The 21262-nt window shown below is 39.1% G+C and overlaps 1 protein-coding gene across 3 annotated transcripts in view; it reads left to right on the forward strand.

Annotated features, from left to right (window-relative positions):
- Window positions 1-21262, forward strand: part of WFS1 (wolframin ER transmembrane glycoprotein) — a 53745-nt gene that overhangs the window by 28639 nt on the left and 3844 nt on the right. For all 3 annotated transcript variants that reach the window (XM_048848917.2, XM_048848920.2, XM_048848919.2), the window contains 5 exons: window positions 5252-5334; window positions 10884-11028; window positions 11882-12052; window positions 13122-13202; window positions 19338-19483. In XM_048848917.2, the coding sequence (XP_048704874.2) occupies window positions 5252-5334; window positions 10884-11028; window positions 11882-12052; window positions 13122-13202; window positions 19338-19483 (626 nt within the window). The remainder of the gene's footprint in view (window positions 1-5251; window positions 5335-10883; window positions 11029-11881; window positions 12053-13121; window positions 13203-19337; window positions 19484-21262) is intronic.

The following is a 21262-nucleotide window of genomic DNA, read 5'->3' on the forward strand; positions in this document are numbered from 1 at the left end:
AGTCTCACTGATTGAGTTCCTGTCAGTTCTGTATTCTCCAGTGGCACTGTTTCCAGCAGTACTTGCAGAATCCTGTTCTGCTTCTCATGTTCCTCAGCTTCCTCAATCAAAGCCTCAGCTTATACACTGTAGCACCCCATAGCTCAGTGGCCTTGTCTCTCAGTTCTTGTGTCTCACCCTTCTGCATTTCTTTAACTTGTGTTTTATTTCTTTCTACCTTCTAGTGTCAGTGTTTCATTTTGCTTCACAAAAGCTCTGGCTGTCATTACCCAACCCTGAGCTATTGCAGCTTCTGTCCTTTTCTTGGCAACCGTTTGGTTGCCAGAAAAATTGCTTTCGAGCACGTCAGCCACCATTTCAAACAGATTCTGGCTTGTGAGAATGTCCACCTCCTTAAGGGGACCCCTACCGTGTCTGGCCAGATATTCATTTACATATCTCCCCAGCAATTCCATCGTTGCTTAAACCCCATCAATTGCCTTAGGTTTTGGTTCCTTGGATACTAGCTGTTAGCCCAATCTGCAAACTGCCTGGTTCGTTGGGATGTTAGCTTGAGACTCCCAGATGAGTTAAACTCCTCTGCTAATAAAGATTTGTTAAACAAAACTCAGCAGATGAGTTTAACAAATCTTTATTAAGGTAAACCTTTCAGGAAGTGGTAATCAGTTACTTACAAGTGGAAGGCTCATCAGGACGATCTCAGTAACCTCCAGCACTGGACAATACAGCTTCAACCTCCCTTTTGTTACACAAAATTTATAACTTTTTTTTGTTATCTTTTCTTATACATCTGTATTAGTGTCTCATTTGCATGTTAACATATTTCCCTGTCAATACAGATTTAGCATTATTTCAAACCCATCTTTTCTAGCTTTGTAACGACTTTATTTATTTTTAATTCACAGACATGATTACTCTGCAATTTCTTACATGTGCAGTTTTACCTATGTTTACTCTGTTAAATGTTATCAGAACAGTTTTAACATTCACAGCAGTCTTCTATAAGCCAAAATATGCTTTTGCTGTCAACGGTAGGTTAGGTACAAGTGATCGTGACTTGATTGCATTTATAATAAACAAGCAGAATAAAGTCCAGAGCAATAATATGTGGTGCTTGAATAGGGCCAATTGTACAGAGCTAAAAACAATTGAGAGTCAAATCATCTAGGAGGAATAACTTAAGCAGAAAAGTTTGAATGATAATTGGAAACACTTAAGAACCTTACTAAATACCCAAAAAGCTACAGTCCCACAATTGAGAAAGGAGGGCCATGTTGGTTAAAAAATTGGCCTGGTTTAGAGAGACAGTGAAGGCAACTATTGAAAAATATATAACAAAGGGGAAGTTAATAGCTATGAGTATATATCAGGAGTTAGGAATTTTAGAAAATTGGTAAGGGAAGCCAAGAGACATAAAGAGAAATCTATGGCCAGCAGAGTTAAGGACAATAAGGAGTTTTTAAAATACGTTAGGAACAAAAAGAATCCAGCAGTGGTATGGGTCTATTACTAGATGAAAATGGTGGTAGAATTTTTGATGATAATACTGCAAAGACAGAAGTGTTCAATAAACATGTCTGTTCTGTATTTGAGGGGAAAAAACCAGAGTGTGTAATCTAATCATATGGTGATTGCACTTTCTATTCCACTAGTATCTCTGCAGGATGTTAAACAGCAGCTACTGAAGTTAAACATTTTAAAATCAGCAGGCCCACTGCATCCAGGAGTTTTAAAAGAGCTGGTGGAAGAGCTTGCTCCACCATTAATGTTGATTTTTAATAAGTTGTGGACACCTGAGGAATTTTCCAAAGACTGTAAGAAAGCCAGTGTTGTGCCAATTTTTAAAAAGGGTAAATGGGCTGACCTGGGGAATTATAGGTCTGTCAGTCGAACACTGATCCCTGGCAAGCTAATAGAGTGGCTGATTTTAGGACTCAATTAATAAAGAATTAAAGAAGGGTAATGTAACTAATGCAAATTATGGAAAATAGATTCTGCCAAACTAACTTGATTTTGTGGTGGTTTTTTTGTTTTTTAAATAAGATTACAAGTTTGGTTGATATAGCTAATAGTGTTATCATGATATTTTCTGTAGTATCTTGCTGATGAATCTTGCCCATATGCTCAGGGGTTAGCTGATCGCCATATTTGGGGTCGGGAAGGAATTTTCTTCCAGGGCAAATTGGAAGAGGCTCTGGAGGTTTTTCACCTTCCTCTGTAGCATGGGGCACGAGTCACTTGCTGGAGGATTCTCTGCTCCTTGAAGTCTTTAAACTATGATTTGAGGACTTCAGTAGCACAGATATAGGTGTGAGGTTTTTTTGTAGGAGTGGTGGGTGAAATTCTGTGGCCTGCGTTATGCAGGAGGTCAGACTAGATGATCATAATGGTCCCTTCTGACCTAAATATCTATGAATCTATATATTTATCCTTCTCCAAATATTTGAATTGGTATCACTCAACATTTTGCTTAAAAAAACAAGAATGATATAAAAATAACATGGCAGACATTAAATGGATTAAAATTTGGCTAGCAGATCTCAAAAAGTAATTGTAAATGGGAAATGGTCATTGTGTGGGTGTATTTCCAGTGAGGTCCCGCTGGGATCAGTTCTTGGCCCTACACTATTTCAGTTTTAACAATGACTTGGAAGAAACTATAAAATTTGCAAATGAGACACAAGTTGGGAGAGTGGTAAATAATGAAGAGAACAGTTCACTGATTCAGAGCGATCTGGATCATTTGGTAAACTGGGCGCAAGTGAACAATATGCATTTTAATGGATACATTTACATTTAGCTGCATCTAGGAACAAAGAAAGTAGGTCATACTTAGAGTCCCCCATCCTATATCCTGAGAACCAGTGACTCTGAAAGAGATTTGGCAGTAATGGCGGATAATCAACTGACCATGAGCTTCCCAGCATGATTCTAGCCAAAAAAGCTAATGCAATCTAGGGATGCATAAATGGGAATCTTGAGTAGAAGTAGAGGTTATTTTGAAACTGGTGTGACTGCTGCTGGAATACTGTCTAGTTCTGGTGCACGCAATTCAAGAATGATTTGATAAATTGGAGAGGGTTCAGAGAAGAGCCACAAGGACTATTAAAGGATTAGAAAACTTGTCTTAGGCCTGGTCTACGCTGCCGCTTAAATCAATGTAAGTTACATCACTCGGGGGAGGGAAAAAATCACCCCCCTGAGCGACATAGCTTACATCGACCTAACGTGGTTTCTACACCGTGCTGTACTGGTGGGAGACGCTCTCCCGCTATCTTACCTTCTGCCTCTTGGGGAGATGGACTACTGAAGTCGATGGGAGAGTGCTCTCCCATCGACTCATCACATCTTCACCAGACCCGATAAATCAACGCTGTTGCATCAATTGCAGTGGCGCTGATTTAGCGTACAGTATAGACAAGCCCTTAGATTGAGGTCCTAGAGTCTGTGTATTTAGCTTAACAAAATATGGTAAGAGGTGACTTGATTACAATCTTTAAGTATCTACATGGGGAACAAATATTTGATAATGGGCTCTTCAAGCTAGCAAGGAAAGGTATATAACACAGTTCAATGGTTGCTAGTTGGAGCTAAACAAATTCGGGCTGGAAATAAGATGTAGATTTTTAAGAGTGAGGGTAATTAACCATCGGAACAGTTTGCGAAGAGTTTTGGTAGATTCTTCATCGCTGACGATTTTTAATTCAAGATGGAATGGTTTTTTCTAAAAGATATGCTCTAGGAATTATTTTGGGGAAGCTCTGTGTCCTGTGAGTGCAATGGTCCCTTCTGGCCTTGGAATCTGTGAACGAATTTCTACAAAACTTTCAACAGGAAGGCTGCTTGGGTCAGGTGGCGAGAGAGCCCCCAGAATAGCCAATAGCCTAGTGGCTAGGGCACTCACCTGGGTTATGGGAGATAACCCAGGTTCAAGTCCCTGATACAAGTTAGGTAAAGCAAGGACTTGATCCTTGATGTCCCACATCCCAGGTGAGTACCCTAATCACTGGGCTATTGGCTGTTTTGCGGGGAGGAGGGGAAGGTCTCTTTCATTTGTCATGACAAATGTTGAAAGGTCTGTTTCATCCCACTGAGTAATTAGAAATTTTTTTGGAAACTCTTCCCACCCAGTTCTAGGCTACAGTTCTGGGCTGGCTAGTAAAGGTGCTTTACTTCCTGTGAATTAGTGGTAATTTTTCCAACCCTTTCTCCCCTCCCCACCCTAATCTCTCACTCACATGCATATTGAGCGTCTACTTTTTGACGCTTGATATTTGAAATCAAATTAGTGAGAATTTTTAAGATGCATCCTCACAGAGCGTTCTCAGTTCTACCAAGTTTCAACTTTTCCAAGAAACTAGAAGGCTGTAGCTCATCATTCACAAGATAAATCAGGTCATGGGATTCCTAATAAACGCAAAATAAGTTAAGATCATGCAGAAACCTGATTACCTTGTTTTTGGCTGGGTACGTGGGCAGCACTGTTTTTCTTTTTAGGAATGAAAGCTAAAAATCACTTTGATCTGGTAAATATGGAAAAGAATGGGGAGGCAAACAGAAATGTGAGACAGGATACAAAACAATGAGTTCTTTAAAAAGAAAAAGACATTGATACTGGTGTTTCATTTACTCCAAGGATTAAAAAACTGACCTTTCAAATGCACTGAATGTGTTTTTGAAGAGTAGCTTCTCATTCCTCAGATTCATAACACTCTAAAAGGCCCTGTTTCTGCCCAGAACAACAAATTTCCTCAGGGCTCAGGAACTTTTTTTTTATTTTTTTTATGTTTTTCTTATTGGGTTTGAACAGTGACAAGCCATAGTAGTATTAAATACAAATGCAGATGCTTATCATATATAATGAAAACTTTTCTAATTGACAATTTTATCCTATATAAGTAGTTGGGATAGTGTTACAAATATGGGTTAATATTTGTAAGGGATGCCAAATAACACTTATATGTTCTGAGACACTTCTTGGTTAACATAATAATTGAATTTCATATTATCTTAAAGGATTTTTTAAATGAAAATTTTGCATCTTGGGTAGCATTCCAGTGAAAATTATTAAGGTTTGAGTAATTGCAGCTATAAATGTAATAACTTGGTAGAACTGCATTGCTGTTTCTATAAAACATCAAGCTCTATATTTAGATGTGCTCCTTGAATTCTCTAGCCAAATGCACTGAGGACTCATGAAAATCATTGAATATTGCTAATAAATCAGTTTTCTTCTTGGGTTGCTTTGTAGAAGCCATGAAAGAGGAACCTGAAGTACTTTTTGAGGATCTGCTTGAAAAGGCCAAAGCTGGAGAACCAAAAGCCCAGACGGAGGTAATTTTATACATTGTCACTACTTTTTTTTTATACTCTTTAGAGGCCATTTATTGACTATGAATAGATAAAATAAATGTTTGTTAGCTCTTTCTGAAATCATATCTGTAGAGAGCACTGGAAAGAGCTTTGAACATCTCTGAACATTGGCGAAACTTCATCGAGCATTGTTGTGGTTTAAATTCAGAAAACGTTACCACACACTTCCAACTCTTGTGGGGTTATTATCTCTTCCAAAAACTGTTCAGTTGAACTACATCCTTTGTTAGAATTTTAAGTTGTTCAAAGTGAGAGATGCCAAATAGCTTCTTGGCCTGGAGGAATGTTCCTTACTTAGGAAGGATATCAGATTTCCCAAGTTCCAGTCCAGTACCAGCTTTTGGGGTAGATGTGAAAGTTAATTATAGATTGTAAGCATCTAGGGGCCGGGAATGTCATTTGTTTTTTGTCCAGTGTCTAATACAATGAGAGAAGAGGGAAGTGTCCATATAGTGACTGTTGGATACTGTTTTGATTTTAATTTGTTACCATTGGAACAAAATGCAAACCTCATTCAGCACTAAGGCTCCTAGGCACTACGACTATACAAAAAATGAATAATACTAGAGTAATGTAACTGAGTTGTTGCAAGGTTTGCAAATGACTCAACAGCACCAACCTTGGGTCATTTGAAAATGTACAAAGTATGTTTCCTGGTATGGTGGATTAGTAAGGGCATTCATGTACACAGGGTTGAGATCTTTCTGTAACTTTCCTCATCTATGCTGAATAAATGCATTTAAAAAACCCTCTAGGTACTAGCTACCATTTGGCTGTTCAGTGGCCTACGAGAATTGAGTTGATCTTAATTCTGTCCCTGAATAAATTTGTTAGCAGTTTTAGGGCTTTTCTATACTAAAAAAATACATCGGTTTCATTAGATCAGGTTAAAATTCTAACTAAACCGGAACAAGCACCTAATGGAGTTGCACTTAAACTAGTTTAATCCTCACTTTAAATCACTTCAGCTAAACTTGTTAAATTACTGACTTTAATTAAATCAGTAGAAACATATACATGGTCAAACAGATGGGCTAATTTAGTATAGACAAGGCCTGAACGACACTGAGACTGTACTGTCATCTCACCCTCACAAATGGCCCTTCTAAGCTGAGAAGTAATGACATTTGAGAAAATTGGAGATGGGGGTCAGGAGTGAGAATATCTGAGTGCTGCTGCACTGTGGGAGATATCCCAACAGAATAGTAAAAAATAATAATAATAATAGTAATAAATAAGTAATCTCTAGAACTGGTGCAAACATCCTGCACACTTCACCCATGTTCTTCAGCCCTGGTATTTGAGGGCAGCCTCAAGAAGGGAGCAGTCTGAAGAGTTCCTGGCCTTTAAAACAGCCAAACACCTTTGTGGGTAATGGTATTTTGAACTTGGAGGATCCTTGCCACCAGAACCCTCAATTTGGTTCCAATTCCAGCAAAGAACAAAAACCTGTAATTTCTAGTTGATTAAGAAATATGTAAGCTAAAATGGTAGAACAAAGCTTGTGGAGACACAGAGAAAACTAACGTGTGTTGATGATTTGTCCATTTTGGCTGACAGCAAAGAGGAATTGGTAAATATGGTATCAGAGTAGACGTTGGTTTGAAGATTATGATTTGAAGGTGAACCCAAAGAAAACTGAAATTATGCATGTAGGCAAGATGGAAGAAGAGACGCTGTTAACTGAAGTTTTAGGAGAGAAGCTGAATCAGAAGAATTTTTGTACTTGAGAACTATACAGTGCCATCCCGAAGAGATCTTGAAAACTGAAAAGAACCCAATGTCCGGGGTGACAGTGAAAAAGGTGGTAGGAGTATTGTAGGACCAGCAATTAAGTAACAAACTGAAGGCAAAATTGTATCTTGTGTGTGTTTATCCCTGCCTGCTGTTTGATTTGGAAACAGTAGGTCTTATGGAGATGGGGGAAAAAAGAAGACAACAGTAGTAGAAAGTAATATATTGAGGAGAATGGCAGGCAAGCAGAGGGTAGACAGTGCACATGGAAGAAATTAGAGGCAATATAAACTTGGGACTCCTAGTAATAGGCTGGACATGTTATAAGAATGGGAGAAGAACAAACATTAAAGAAAGCGTGGGAGGAGGAGGACAGCAAGAAAGGATATATTAGACTGACTTTGGAGAGACTTTAAGGGAAATTTGAAGAGAGAAGACTGGAACTCCAAGACAGGACACGCGGGTTTGGAAGGAGTGATAGAGTCATGGGCACTGCTGACCCTGTGTAAACGGGAAAAGAGATCGTGAAGTGTAAGAAATATATAAACAGAACCCTTGGGTTACTGCTGGAAAGTCCTTCTCTGTTTTCGTCTATAAAATCAAAACCTGTTTAAATAACAGTAAGCCACAGTCCCGGTTAATGATATTCTGGACTAATAAATTGGCTATTATCTGAGGAGTTTATTAACCTAGAATATGGTCTTTGCATTCTTGTCAGGAAGACTTTACTGTTGCACTGCAGCTTTAAACATTTTTAAATGAAAGTTGAGCAATAACAAGCAAAATGGGCTGTCAAAACACGGAGAAGATAATTGGTTTAAAAAAACCCCAAACCTGACATCTCTCTACCCTTCCTGGTTCACTCCACCCTTATACCTCCTCCTCTGATGCCTACGTGTCAATAAGGCTCTTGTCTTAAAGATCACAGTATGTTTTCAGGTTTAATTATGTTCATCTCAAAATAAACAAAAAATCAGTTAGGAACCTGGAGCCCTACTGTCCTGTGGAGAGGGACAAGAGGAAGGAGGAAAACAAGATTTAAAAAAAAAAAATCTTGTTTAAAATATTTAAATAGATTTTCTCTTGGCAGTTTGATAGCCAAGAGTGTGTCCATTGTGAGGGTGGGGCAGGGTGGGGAGTGTGCATCTTCAGTAGAAGTGAGTGAAAAGCTGAGGTAGTGATATTTATAGCTTGCTTACAGCCTAAAAAATTGACTAGAGAAAAAATCACTCAAAATTCATGAACTTGGACAAATCACTGTAAGTATTATACTGAAATAATCCTGCACTCTGTCTCTCTCAGACTCTGTTCCAGGAATTTGCGTACAGTACTTTTATGGAAAAATAACTGTACAGAATTATGCAGATGAGACACCCACAATCTGAACTGCATAATGGAGAAGAGGCAGTGATGTGTCTGTTATTGTACAGGGTCTCTGCACTCTTGACTGGTTGTGACCACTCTGTTTTAGTTAGCAGAGCACAGCAGTATGAGGGAGTGTGTGCTCATGTTATAGGAGTAACCTGAAGATGTACACTGTTAATTTGGTTCTAAGTACCTCTTTCTTCCTCCCAGTTTTAGCTCACGATCTAAACAAAGAGCATCCTCAAGTTAACATTAAAACTACATGACAAGCTGGAATGAGCAGGAATGGATATTCTATAATCAGCTCAAGTCAAAAGGGTTCTAGCCATTTTACATTTTGGTAACTTTAAAATGAAAACATTTGTGCAAAAGTTTTATCACAAATCTCATTTTAAAGCCACTGTTGCACAATACTCATTCAGAAAGGGCAGATCACAGCCTAGCATACTGCATCTATCAGTGCAGTTTCATGGAAAGGCTAGGTATAGGTTGGTCTGGTTTTCTATTAATTAAAAAAAAAAACCACTAATTCCAAGAGCTTATGTATCTTTAGAACCAAAATAAAGGTAAAATGTTCTCTTCAAAAGGTAGCTACTTACAGATGCTGCTACTGTACCTTACACAGAAAGCTCTGTCACAAAACCCAAGTCTTGGGCTGTGGTTCCTTGTGCAATAGTCATTCTTATGGCTGATTCCATGATTTGTGTTGGCAGATATCAGTTTCTGGGACTATGGGATATGTGTAGAAGAGCTGTATTAAGTGTTGCTGTTTTGGGATTTAGTCAAAAATGTGGTGGCTATAACTATAAACACACTGTAGGAATAGCTGTTCTTGGCACAGGTTTTATTGCCACATAATTTGTTCAAAGCAATAACTTCCATATAAATCTTGCTAACACTATGTCTGCGGTGATGACAAATTGTCAGTGATGGTACTTGTACCTAAGCTACGTTCTTGACTTTCTGCCATTTACTCTTCTTTCATCTGTTCCTGCATCAATGTGCTTTTCCATTTCATTGAGTTGAGGTATGCCAGGGTAGTAATTGTACACTGTCAGTTTGGTTTCCTTGGTCTGAGTTCTCTTGCCTATTTGCATTTTTTTCTGGTAGCTTCAATTCTATGAAGTGTACATTTAATCCCAAAGGCCCTGATCCTGCAACTGGATTTGTGTGGATTGGTCGTGTAAGAATCCACCTGTGTGCGTCCAACCTGAGAATTGGATCCCAAGTGAGACCTGCTAACCTTCCAAGAGAAGTTCAGGTTTTTTATAAGGTGGGGATGTTTAGTGCTGCAGAATCATTCAAAAGGATAATTAGCAATTCAGTTCTACAGCATAGATTCACTATTTTGGGGTTCATAATGGTATGATACTCTAGGGGGTGGCGTTATTTTCCTTTCATGTGTAACCATCATCGTGATGATTTCCCCAGGCACTCAGCTGTCATGATGGTGGGTACGCCAAATTTGAGCAAGTGGCACTGCAACCACATAAGCCAGGTCACAACTCCGCTCACACAGAGTCCAGTCAGCGGAGCGGACATGCGGTGCAACCCCGGAGGTTGCAATGCCCAGACTGGAGAGCCAAGCCCAGCCAGCCACGCAGCATAGGAGCTGCCACTATGAGGACCTGACTGAAACCACCCCAGAGCCTTCACCCCCAAATTATGTACCGGATCACGACAGGCTGTAAATATTTTCAAATGCGTCCTGACTCCGAAAAGGTTGAGAACCACCATATCAAGGCCCTCTACAGAGATTACTTCATCTAAATTCCTGTCCATCACTGATACCTTGCTATGGCACTTCATTTTGCATTTTTAAAGTTGATCTAGCAGTACTGTATAAAAAGGAGGACTTGTGGCACCTTAGAGACTAACAAATTTATTTGAGCATAAGCTTTCGTGAGCTACAGCTCACTTCATGCATCCGATGAAGTGAGCTGTAGCTCACGAAGGCTTATGCTCAAATAAATTGGTTAGTCTCTAAGGTGTCACAAGTATTCCTTTTCTTTTTGCGAATACAGACTAACACAGTACAGTAACACAGGCTGCTACTCTGAAACCTGTATAAAAATGAATTCGCTTAGCATCTGCTCCTTCTGTCTAGCATTACTAGCGTTCACTGCTGCATTTAGTCATGTACTACCTCATGTTAACTCCTTTGTTGACTTCATCAAATGTGCCAGAAATCAGTCATTGCTTCTGCTTGCATCTTGTTCTGGAAGTTGATCTTGTTCTGGAAGTTGATCTCCAGCCAGTTTGCTGAGGACAACTTACAGCTGTGTGCCTCAGTATTGGAGTCAGCTTATTTGACCTTCTTTTTCACAGATAAAGCCTTCACTCGCCGAGATAAAGAGAACAGAAGGTATTTAAATAGCTAAGGAATTTTGTTTGTTCGCCATTCTTTCTAGATGGGAAAACACTACCTGAAATTAGCAGAAGACCAGGATGAAGAACTCAACAACTGTAGTGCTGTTGACTGGCTGATTCTTGCTGCTAAGCAGGGTCGAAGGGAAGCTGTCAAGCTGTTGCGGAGATGCTTAGCAGACAGAAGAGGTATGGGTTCTTTAGGAGCTTTAACTCTTATATTTTTAGTCTATTTTAGCTACAAATAATCCTCCATTAAAATATTGGAGAGACAGGTTAAAATATACTTTAAAATCTGGGTATATTTGGAGCAAAATTACTTGAACAGCTGCTGATCGAATGTTAGAGTAGTTTAATTAGAAGGACAACATAGGACTTTTCATATAGAAGTATCTGTGTCAATCATGTACTTGAATTCCTTCATTAGATTCTTATTTCTTACCAAAACTCATTGAAACTCTTTATCCTTGCCTTTAAGGTTAATTTCACACTCCACCTACATATCTGCTGTTTTTCTCTTCTCCTGTCCCTCTCATTCTCCCTTTATTCTTCTCAATCCTCTTGCCTAATTGGTTCCCTGTACCATATTCTCCCATTTCAAGATTCACGCCTTCCTTCATCCCACTTCCTACGCTTGGAATAGTCTTCCTCATGTCTGCCAAGTATCTGATCTCTTCTTGAAACCCACTTCTTTACATAATACTTCCTCATCACCAGTGCTCTATCCATGTCATCTTTTACCTGTACTGTTGTCCTTGTGTCTTGTCTCCAGGCAAGATTACAAACTCTTTGTGGTAGAGAACATATCTTATGCAATCCGTAAAGTGCACTGTACATTTTAAGATATGTATAATATTTGTTGGTAAGCCCTGGACACAGAACAATATAGGAAAAAATCAGATAACTTGAGTAGATGACGTGTGAATCAACTTGTCCAAAAACTTAGAACTAAAGTGAAAAAAAAATAACAAATTGTGGACATGTCCATCACTTCTTCCTGAAATGTGGGATGATAATATCTAATACACTTTCTTTTCTTGAGGCATTACTTCTGAGAATGAGCAAGAAGTGAAGAAATTATCATCTGAGACTGATCTGGAGAGAGCTGTGAGAAAAGCTGCCTTAGTTATGTATTGGAAATTAAATCCAAAGAAGAAGAAGCAGTTAGCAGTTTCTGAACTGCTGGAGAATGTTGGGCAAGTTAACAATGAAGGTAGGTATCTAGTACCCCAGAAAAGAAACTGATCCTGTCTAAAACACAAAATTAAAAGCAGAACACAACTTTAAAACCTAAATGACTATATATAAAAATAAAATAAATAAGTGTGTAACCCATTCATGGAAAAATAGTTGTGATAATGACCTTTTATTAGCTGCTCACTCTAACTCTTTAAAGCTGATTCATATGCTGTCAGGAGTTTTGCTTATGCATGGTGACTCACTTAAGTACCAATGAGAACCACCAAAGATTAGAAATGACTAACTTTTTAATCAAAACTCAGTGCTTTTGAAAAATATGCTCTTATTTACTTTAATTTTATCAGTAACAAAGCACTCTGAGTATCTTGCCAGATATTTGAAGTTACTAACTTAAAAATGCATCACAAAGTAAGCATATACTAATGATCTAAACCAGTGGTTCTCAAACTTTTATACTGGTGACCCCTTTCACACAGCAAGCCTCTGAGTGCGCCTCCCTCCAATAAAGTAAAACCACTTTTTTTATATATTTAACACCATTATAAATGCCGGAGGCAAAGCGGGGCTTGCGGCAGAGGCTGACAGCTCACAACCCCCCATGTGTTAACCTTGCGACCCCCTGAGGGATCCCGACTCCCAGTTTGAGAACTCCTGATCTAAACACTATTCCTCTTTTTAACACTGTAGCTGAAAATCAAAATGTACTATTACGGCCACTTTCTCTACTTTCAAAAAGTACATGATGAAATGAGTTCTGTTTTTAGTATAAGCTTTGTATTGCCACTCAATCTATGCAGTTCTTTCAAGGAATTCAGCAGATTCTCACTCAGTGTCCTGTTGTTGCAAATGGGTGGTAGACCCTAAGGATCACAGCTGCTCTGGAGGCAGCTTTGCTTGTCCCTAAGTAGAGCCTTCTTAGAGGATTTCTGCCACAGTAGGACTTGGTAGCATATGCCCTTGTGTAAACTTTTCTCATTGGTTTGAGGTGCTGCTGTCTTCTATATTTTTGCTGCTTTAGCTCATGACATTTGTTGTCGGTTGTTCGCTTAATGACTACTTTGTGAACTTCTGTTGTTGAGCAGATGGTGAAAAACAACCTGGCCCAGTTCCAAAGTCTGTACAGAAGCAAAGAAGAATGCTGGAACGATTAGTAAGCAGTGAATGTAAGTGCACATATCCTGTTTGAAATGTAATGACCATGATTTAATTTTGCTTTGTTTTGCTAAATAATTTTGCACCAGCTGTAAGTTTTTTCTCAACTACAGTGTGCTAACCTAATACGTTTTTATCTTCTGATTACACAGCATTTAAGCTTAGCATCTAATGTGCACAGCTCTTTAGCCTCTGTTACCTTGCTGTAACTGTTAAACCACACCCCCTCACTGTGGATTTCTCTCTAATATTTGTCTCCTACATAAATACTTGATTTAAACAGACCTTCCGTATCCCACAAGCCCCCTAAAAGCTGTCCTTGTGATTAGCTGTCTTCACCTATCACTCATGAGACCCAGGCTTAAATTTAAGGAAGAAACATCTCTTCTTATGGCCAAGTAAGATACAGTTTTCCTGGCATCTAAAGGGCACGCCATCCAGCCCTCCCCAGCCGAGAGAGGTCACAGTGCTATTCGGCTCTGAAAAGGGAGGAGCAGCTACTAAAGACGCATCAAAATTATTGCTATCTTGGCCCTTGCTGAGGAGGGAGAGCCTCATTGACTTTTTAACTGGTAAAAATGCTACTGCTGAAAGTAAGCTGTATCTTCTATAGGTTAAAAAGTTCTGTCTCTGCTCTTATGACACCTGCACAAGAAAACTAACAGGTTTTAAAATAAAGATAAGCTTAAGCTTTAAAATTCTGATCTGGGGCATGAAGATTCCAAATTGTTGGGAAGGAAGAGGGAAGGACTGGACTCCTAACTAGTTTTCAAAATCAGGACTACTACTTGCTTAGTAGGTGAGATAGAAAGGTAGATAAAAATGATTGATGTAGAGAGAGGTGCTCTGTTTACCTTCCATGCAGTACAGGAACAAAGAGATACCTGACTGTGAGCAGCAAATTTTAAAACTGATGAAAGGAAATACCCTCCTCACTCTCATCCATTTATCCCCACAAAGCATTAAGCTGTGATACTTGCCACCACATGATTATTGAGGATGGGGCATCATAGGATTGAAAAAAGGATTAAACATTTCAGATGGGAAATAAAAATTCTACTAGCTAGGATTTAAAAACAAAACACATTTATAAGGGATATCAACCTTCCTCCTTCAGGATGCAAGTCAACAGTCCACTGCTTGGTGTTAAAAAGATAATCCCCTCCCTTCATTCCCCTTCAGGGTATGTAGGTATGTTAATGCATAATTATGAATTATGTGGTTTACCTCTTCCTCTGAAGCTTCTGATATGGGGACTGTCAAAGAGGATACCAGACTACATGGAGTATTGGTATTGATCCAGCATGTCAATCCTGTATTCCAACCATTGATCTGCAGCTGCTAATCTTCATATATATCACCTATTTTTTTGAAAAAGGAAAACATGAAGAAACGATAGGAGGATTTAAAGACTGAAAACTAAGATGGCGAAGGAACATAGTGACAAACAATGCATATTGTACAGAGAGCAGTGTAGTTAAACCTAAACTTCGGTTAAGGCCATGTATAGAACAATTCTAATTCCGTTTTCATGCTACTATATAAAATGTAAAAATTCATATAAAGTCAGTCCCACTCTTCTTTATGGCTGTTTTAGATGTCCTGCAGTTCAAAAACTAGTTCTATAAAATACTAAAACTTCCCGAAAATTCAGGTTGAGATTCAGTCAGGGTCACTGTCGTCCTCTCCTTCCATGTAGCCTGTGGCTCATCAGATGTATGTGAGACTGCACTGAAAGTAATGTTCTCAAGACGAACTGGGGCTTTTTGCTGGTTTTACATTAGCTTCTTAAAGGACAATACTCTGGTTAAGGCAAAGGGATGGGAGTCAGGCCTGAATTTTATTCCAGCCTTGACAGACTTTTCATATAGACTTGAGCCACACAGCGCTTAGTGTGACCCAATTTCCACTTCTTGAAAAAAATGTTTAGGGCCAAGACTGCCACATTTTTTTTTTTTCCTCTCTCTCCATTGGAAAGCGTTCTGTGGTTTGAGTTCACTGGAGAATCTTCTGCTTTGGCACATATTGGATGATGCTATTGCACATTCCATCCCTTAGCTGCTGATCTTCTGAATCGGTGCTTCTCCTTCATTCTGATTGCAAATAAATGCAAAATAAGCCACTTTGTTCTGAATCCTTCAGCAGCTCATAGTGTTGGGGGGGGGAGAAAAGGGGGTCAGTAATTTTCTGAAGGCTTAAATGGCAGATGAAATAATAGGAGGGTAAATGAACCTACATGTAAGTGTAGGCAGAAATTGATGTGCACATTTCTTTTTTTACTGCAAATGGGGGAGGCAGGGAATTTGTCATAACCAAACTGAAGAAAAATCTGAATAATAAAGTGGAACCTACAACATATGCTTTTAACATCAATTGAAGAGAAACTTGGGTGTCAAGTTACTAATGGCGTTTAGAAATGAGAAGTTTTCATCAAACACTTAAAGTAGGAGGTTGGCTGTTCTCTCCTCTCCAGAGATGGAGTTGGCTATCCGTGCTTGAGCAGAAGCAGCTATTACTAGCTAATATTCACTTCCCTGACCCAATCAGTTTCATTTATGCTGTGCATTTTTCCAGAGGCAAGTTTTCTTCTGATTTAATGCATTGCCAACACTTGGAAGCCCGATTTAAGCCTGTTAGCAAAGATTTGAGATGGGGTGAACTCAGAAGGACGACATATAGACAATTATAGGTGACATTGTCTGTCTGTCTGTGGACAGTGGCCACAATGCCTGAGAATGTAAATGTCATTGCATTTGATTTAACATGCCAGCCATGTATTACAAACTAAACTCTCCCCATCAGCATATCACAGAAGTGCTGTCAAAGAATTTTTCTCTATTCCAACCCTCTCCTCTCCTTGAAAGCTTCCAGAGAAGGAGATTGCAGGACTTCCCTAGGCAATTTTTTCCATTTCCATTGTCCTTTCTGTTTCTAATTCTACAACTGAGAAGAGTCTATTTTATAAATGTCTCCATGTATGTCCTGACAGAACAAGCTGTGTCTGTTCAATGGTCGTTGACCTTATGGAAGTCAGTAGAAAGACTCCCATTGATTTTTGTGGGCTTTGGATCAGACCCTAAATCTGTAAGTGAGTGGCAAGAAAAAGGTGATCTGAGAATAGGGATGAAGAGGAGTAAGGAATAAAACTTAACACATTTCTTGATGGTTCCTTGGCATGCACAGTGTGGTGCAAGATTAATTACTTTGAAATATACACTTAAAATATGCAAACAAATCAACATATATCCTTGTGAGACTGAAGATTAAAGTATATGATGCTGCTTTTTTGTTACGTTCCTGTACCTTCTCTTTACACTTAGAGTGCCCAGAATCCTGCTAGTAGGATTTTATGTAGGAATGTTTTAAAATTACAGTAAGACCACAAATCAATACATTAAATCCTGTCCTTTAAAACTCAGTCAATTGTTTCAATTTCCTGTGTGTAACTTGTGCTCAGATAAGAATTAAGCAGACGAGCGTTCGTATCTTTGTCAGCTGACTCTCTAAACTTACTGTGTGGGAGGCTTGTTGTAGGTTTTTGTCATTCAAAAGTCTTTCATATTTGAAGCAATATCAGGTGCTTCAGTGTGTGGGGAAAGTTGGCATTAATTCTTCCTTATAATTGATATCAAACTTGTTTACCATGGAAACTGGCTAATCTACAGTGACTGGGACAAGCTGTAGGAGGCGATTGAGACAATTGTGTACATGATCTTGTATCCCAGTACTCCTCAGGAGGTTCACAGGGGTTAATCGAGGCCCTCCAACCTCCATTCCATTCATAGGGCTGGAGGGGAGTCTCCTTGCCCTCTTGGTGTTGAAGGAGTCAAGTAGCAGCCCATGGCAGCCCCCACTCATTGAACTCCCCTGCAGCAGGGCTTCAGGAAGTTGTAAGGAGCATAACGTTATAGCAAATTCCTGAGTTAAAAATATGAATTTTTGTACTTTATGTGACTGGTTATTCTGGCCTCCAATCACCCACTATCCCACACTGCAGCCAGGGCCTCACACTTGCTCTACCCTCAGTGTTCCTCTTCATCCTGCCCCTCCCATGATAACTCTCTTCCTCCATCCTTTTCAGCTTTCCTTTTTTAGAAACTCATTTCCCTCCCCACCATTTTTCAGACCCACTCTCACACGTTACAGGCTCACACCCGCATGCGCGCTCGCTCTCTCTCGTTTCAAAAAAAGATAACTCATGGTGATGCAATTATGTTACTCTTGTCTTCTCTGTTTCTTTTAGTGCTATCTGAGATTCAAAGCTCTTCATAGCAGGGAACATGCCTAAAGTGTCTGGTGTACTTTGGGTGGACACTTCTTGAAAGAGTAGTAAGGGATTTGTTTCTCAGGGTCTTTAGCCAAAATCCTTCTCCCCACTATTGTATACAGCGGCAGTCTTGTGCCACGTTGTCCCCAACGTGCCTAAATTTAAGTAGTGGCATATGTAGTGTATTTAAATAATTAATTTGTGCTCATCTGTATTTGGAGAATTAGCAAATAAGCAAACAGACAAGATGAGAAAATCCTGCTACTACACTATGTAAATCAGCAATGTTCAATTTGGTGTCTGTTTAGTTTAGATCACTTCTAATGATGGTTCATAGCATGCTGATAAATATACTTCAGTATATTTGGAAAAAAGTATATAATATCCAGCCTCACATCATATCAAAATTATTAGATAGAGGGAGATTATATGGGGTCGTGTGTGTGTGTGTGAATTTATGAGGCATTGCTCATTTTACTGAGTTAGAGGTTTCCTAGATGATATAGGAATTTACGCAGTGTATTCACCAGAGAACTGACTTCTGACTCAGTGCAGACTTTCAGTTAGACTTTGAGGAGTTCTTTTTCTGTGGCTCTTTGTGTCTTTTTTAACACAGCAGAGCTACTGAACATGTAATTATTTTTCCCCAAAAAATGTTAAAAGGGAGGGGAAAGTCATAGTTGTTTCAGATAAATAATAACGTGATCTGAAACCTGATAAAAGTGAACTAGAATAAGCATACAAATATCTTTGACAGGTGAAAATATCTTTACTGTAGCTTTAATCCTGATGAAACTTGGACACAAAATATGAAATAGATGCAGTCTAATCAAATGCAATATAATGTATTTCATACTGTTCTCAGATAAACATGTTCATTCACTTTATTTCTTCTTTCTTATAATTTGTATATTATAGTAATAAATACTGGTCTGAATATGACCCACTACACTTACAAGATGTATTGTGTCGGGGGTAGCTGTGTTAGTCTGTGTTAGTTAGTTAGTATCCACAAAAACAACAAGGAGTCTGGTGGCACCTTAAAGACTAAAAGATTTATTTGAGCATAAGCTTTCGTGGGTAAAAAACCCCACTTCTTCAGATGCATGGAGTGAAAATTACAGATGCAGACAAAAATATACTGACACATGAAGAGAAGGGAGTTACCTCGCAAGTGGAGAACCAGTGTTGACAGAACCAATTTGATCAAGGTGGATGAAGTCCACTCCCAATAATAGATGAGGAGGTGTCAATTCCAGGAGAGGCAAAGCTGCTATCTATAACAGATTTGAAAGTAGCTATAATTGAACAAAAAAAAACTTCAGAAACAGACTTCAAAGAGAAACAGCGGAACTAAAATTCATTTGCAAATTTAACACCATTAATTTGGGCTTGAATAGGGACTGGGAGTGGCTGGCTCCTTACAAAAGCAGCTTTGCCTCTCCTGGAATTGACACCACCTCATTTATTATTGGGAGTGGTATGCACATCCACCCTGATCGAATTGGCTCTGTCAACACTGGTTCTCCACTTGTGCGGTAACTCCCTTCTCTTCATGTGTCAGTATATTTATGTCTGCATCTGTAATTTTCACTCCGTGCATCTGAAGAAGTGTGGTTTTTACCCACGAAAGCTTATGCTCAAATAAAGATGTATTGTGACCACTTATTACCACCAAAATTAATTTGCTACCTCTGAACAGGTGACAAAATAAACACCTGTTAACAAGAGTTTAATTTCTCCATAATACAGCCACAAAGTTTATTTGAAAATAATTTCCACATCAGTCCTAGAAAGGCTGGTCCATGCTTTGTAATTAATGGGATGCTAGTACTGTAATTTTTGAGCTCTTTTTTGTTATCTTCATTATAACTTGCAGCTAAGAACTATATTGCTTTGGATGATTTTGTTGAAATAACCAAGAAGTATGCAAAGGGAATCATCCCAACTAACCTGTTTGTGCAGGATGATGATGATGATGAATTGGCTGGAAAGAGTCCCGAGGAACTACCACTGCGACTAAAGGTGAAAACTAGTTAAGCACCTATTGTGTGATATATGTATTGAAGGACTCTTAGTTAATTTATTTATGGCCAAAATAGCCTACCTTCGAATGATCTACCTTCAAAACTTGTATCTAGTCACCAAACAGTATCATTGATGCAACTTGTGTGAGTGTATAGTTGTGTGTATATATACACATACACTGTATGATGTTTTTGTACATATGGCATAAATTTAGAAGGAAGATGTACTGAAAACATAAAAATTGTTCTTGGAAGATGACAATACATCTTCGTACTCACCTTGCAGAGGACAACATGCCTCTCTTTTGCCATATTTTGTATTTAGATGTATATCTGCATTTATTAATTACAGAGGCCAGTTGTCAAGGTTCCTCCCCCACTCTGAACTCTAGGGTACAGATGTGGGGACCTGCATGAAAAACCTCCTAAGCTTATCTTTACCAGCTTAGGTCAAAACTTCCCCAATGTACAAAATATTCCACCCTTTGTCCTTGGATTGGCCGCTACCACCACCAAACTAATACTGGTTACTGGGGAAGAGCTGTTTGGACGCATCTTTCCCCCCCCAAAATACTTCCCAAAACCTTGCACCCCACTTCCTGGACAAGGTTTGGTAAAAAGCCTCACCAATTTGCCTAGGTGACTACAGACCCAGACCCTTGGATCTTAAGAACAATGAACAATCCTCCCAACACTTGCACCCCCCCTTTCCTGGGAAATGTTGGATAAAAAGCCTCACCGATTTGCATAGGTGACCACAGACCCAAACCCTTGGATCTGAGAACAATGAAAAAGCATTCAGTTTTCTTACAAGAAGACTTTTAATAAAAATAGAAGTAAATAGAAATAAAGAAATCCCCCCTGTAAAATCAGGATGGTAGATACCTTACAGGGTAATTAGATTCAAAACATAGAGAACCCCTCTAGGCAAAACCTTAAGTTACAAAAAAGATACACAGACAGAAATAGTTATTCTATTCAGCACAGTTCTTTTCTCAGCCATTTAAAGAAATCATAATCTAACACGTACCTAGCTAGATTACTTACTAAAAGTTCTAAGACTCCATTCCTGGTCTATCCCCGGCCAAGACAGAATATAGACAGACACACAGACCCTTTGTTTCTCTCCCTCCTCCCAGCTTTTGAAAGTATCTTGTCTCCTCATTGGTCATTTTGGTCAGGTGCCAGCGAGGTTACCTTTAGCTTCTTAACCCTTTACAGGTGAGAGGAGCTTTCCCCTGGCCAGGAGGGATTTCAAAGGGGTTTACCCTTCCCTTTATATTTATGACACCAGTAAATAAATGAATGAAGTCTGTAAACTTGCATATACAAATGGGAAAACACAGCAATGGACTAGATGTGTAAGACAGCTCACTTTCTGTTTTGAGGGAATTAAAGGATGAAACTGGCTGGCAGTGGTTTACGCAAACCAATGCTTCACTGTTAAACAGTACAAACAAAATCTAAACAGGAGAACTGAGACACACATGCGTACATGGATCTAAATTTCAAAGTGGCAGCAGTTAGGGAGCATCATGCTGCCATCAGCAAATCAGTTCTTTACTTGTCCTCCTTGGACATTATGTCAAATGTTAAGGGACAAGAAAAGAACTATATCTCCTCTAGTGCTTCCAGGTAACTGACCTAATGTTCTGAAGATGATGTACTTGGAAGGGACACTTCACCAGTGAAAAACCTTACTCTTAACTTCCTGGGCTTTCTGCCCCAGTTAGTATGAAATATAAATCTCTGTTGAAAGCTTCTTGGCCTTTCCCTT

The sequence above is a fragment of the Caretta caretta genome, chromosome 4 (assembly GCF_965140235.1).
Source record: "Caretta caretta isolate rCarCar2 chromosome 4, rCarCar1.hap1, whole genome shotgun sequence".
NCBI classification, from domain to species: Eukaryota; Metazoa; Chordata; order Testudines; family Cheloniidae; genus Caretta; species Caretta caretta.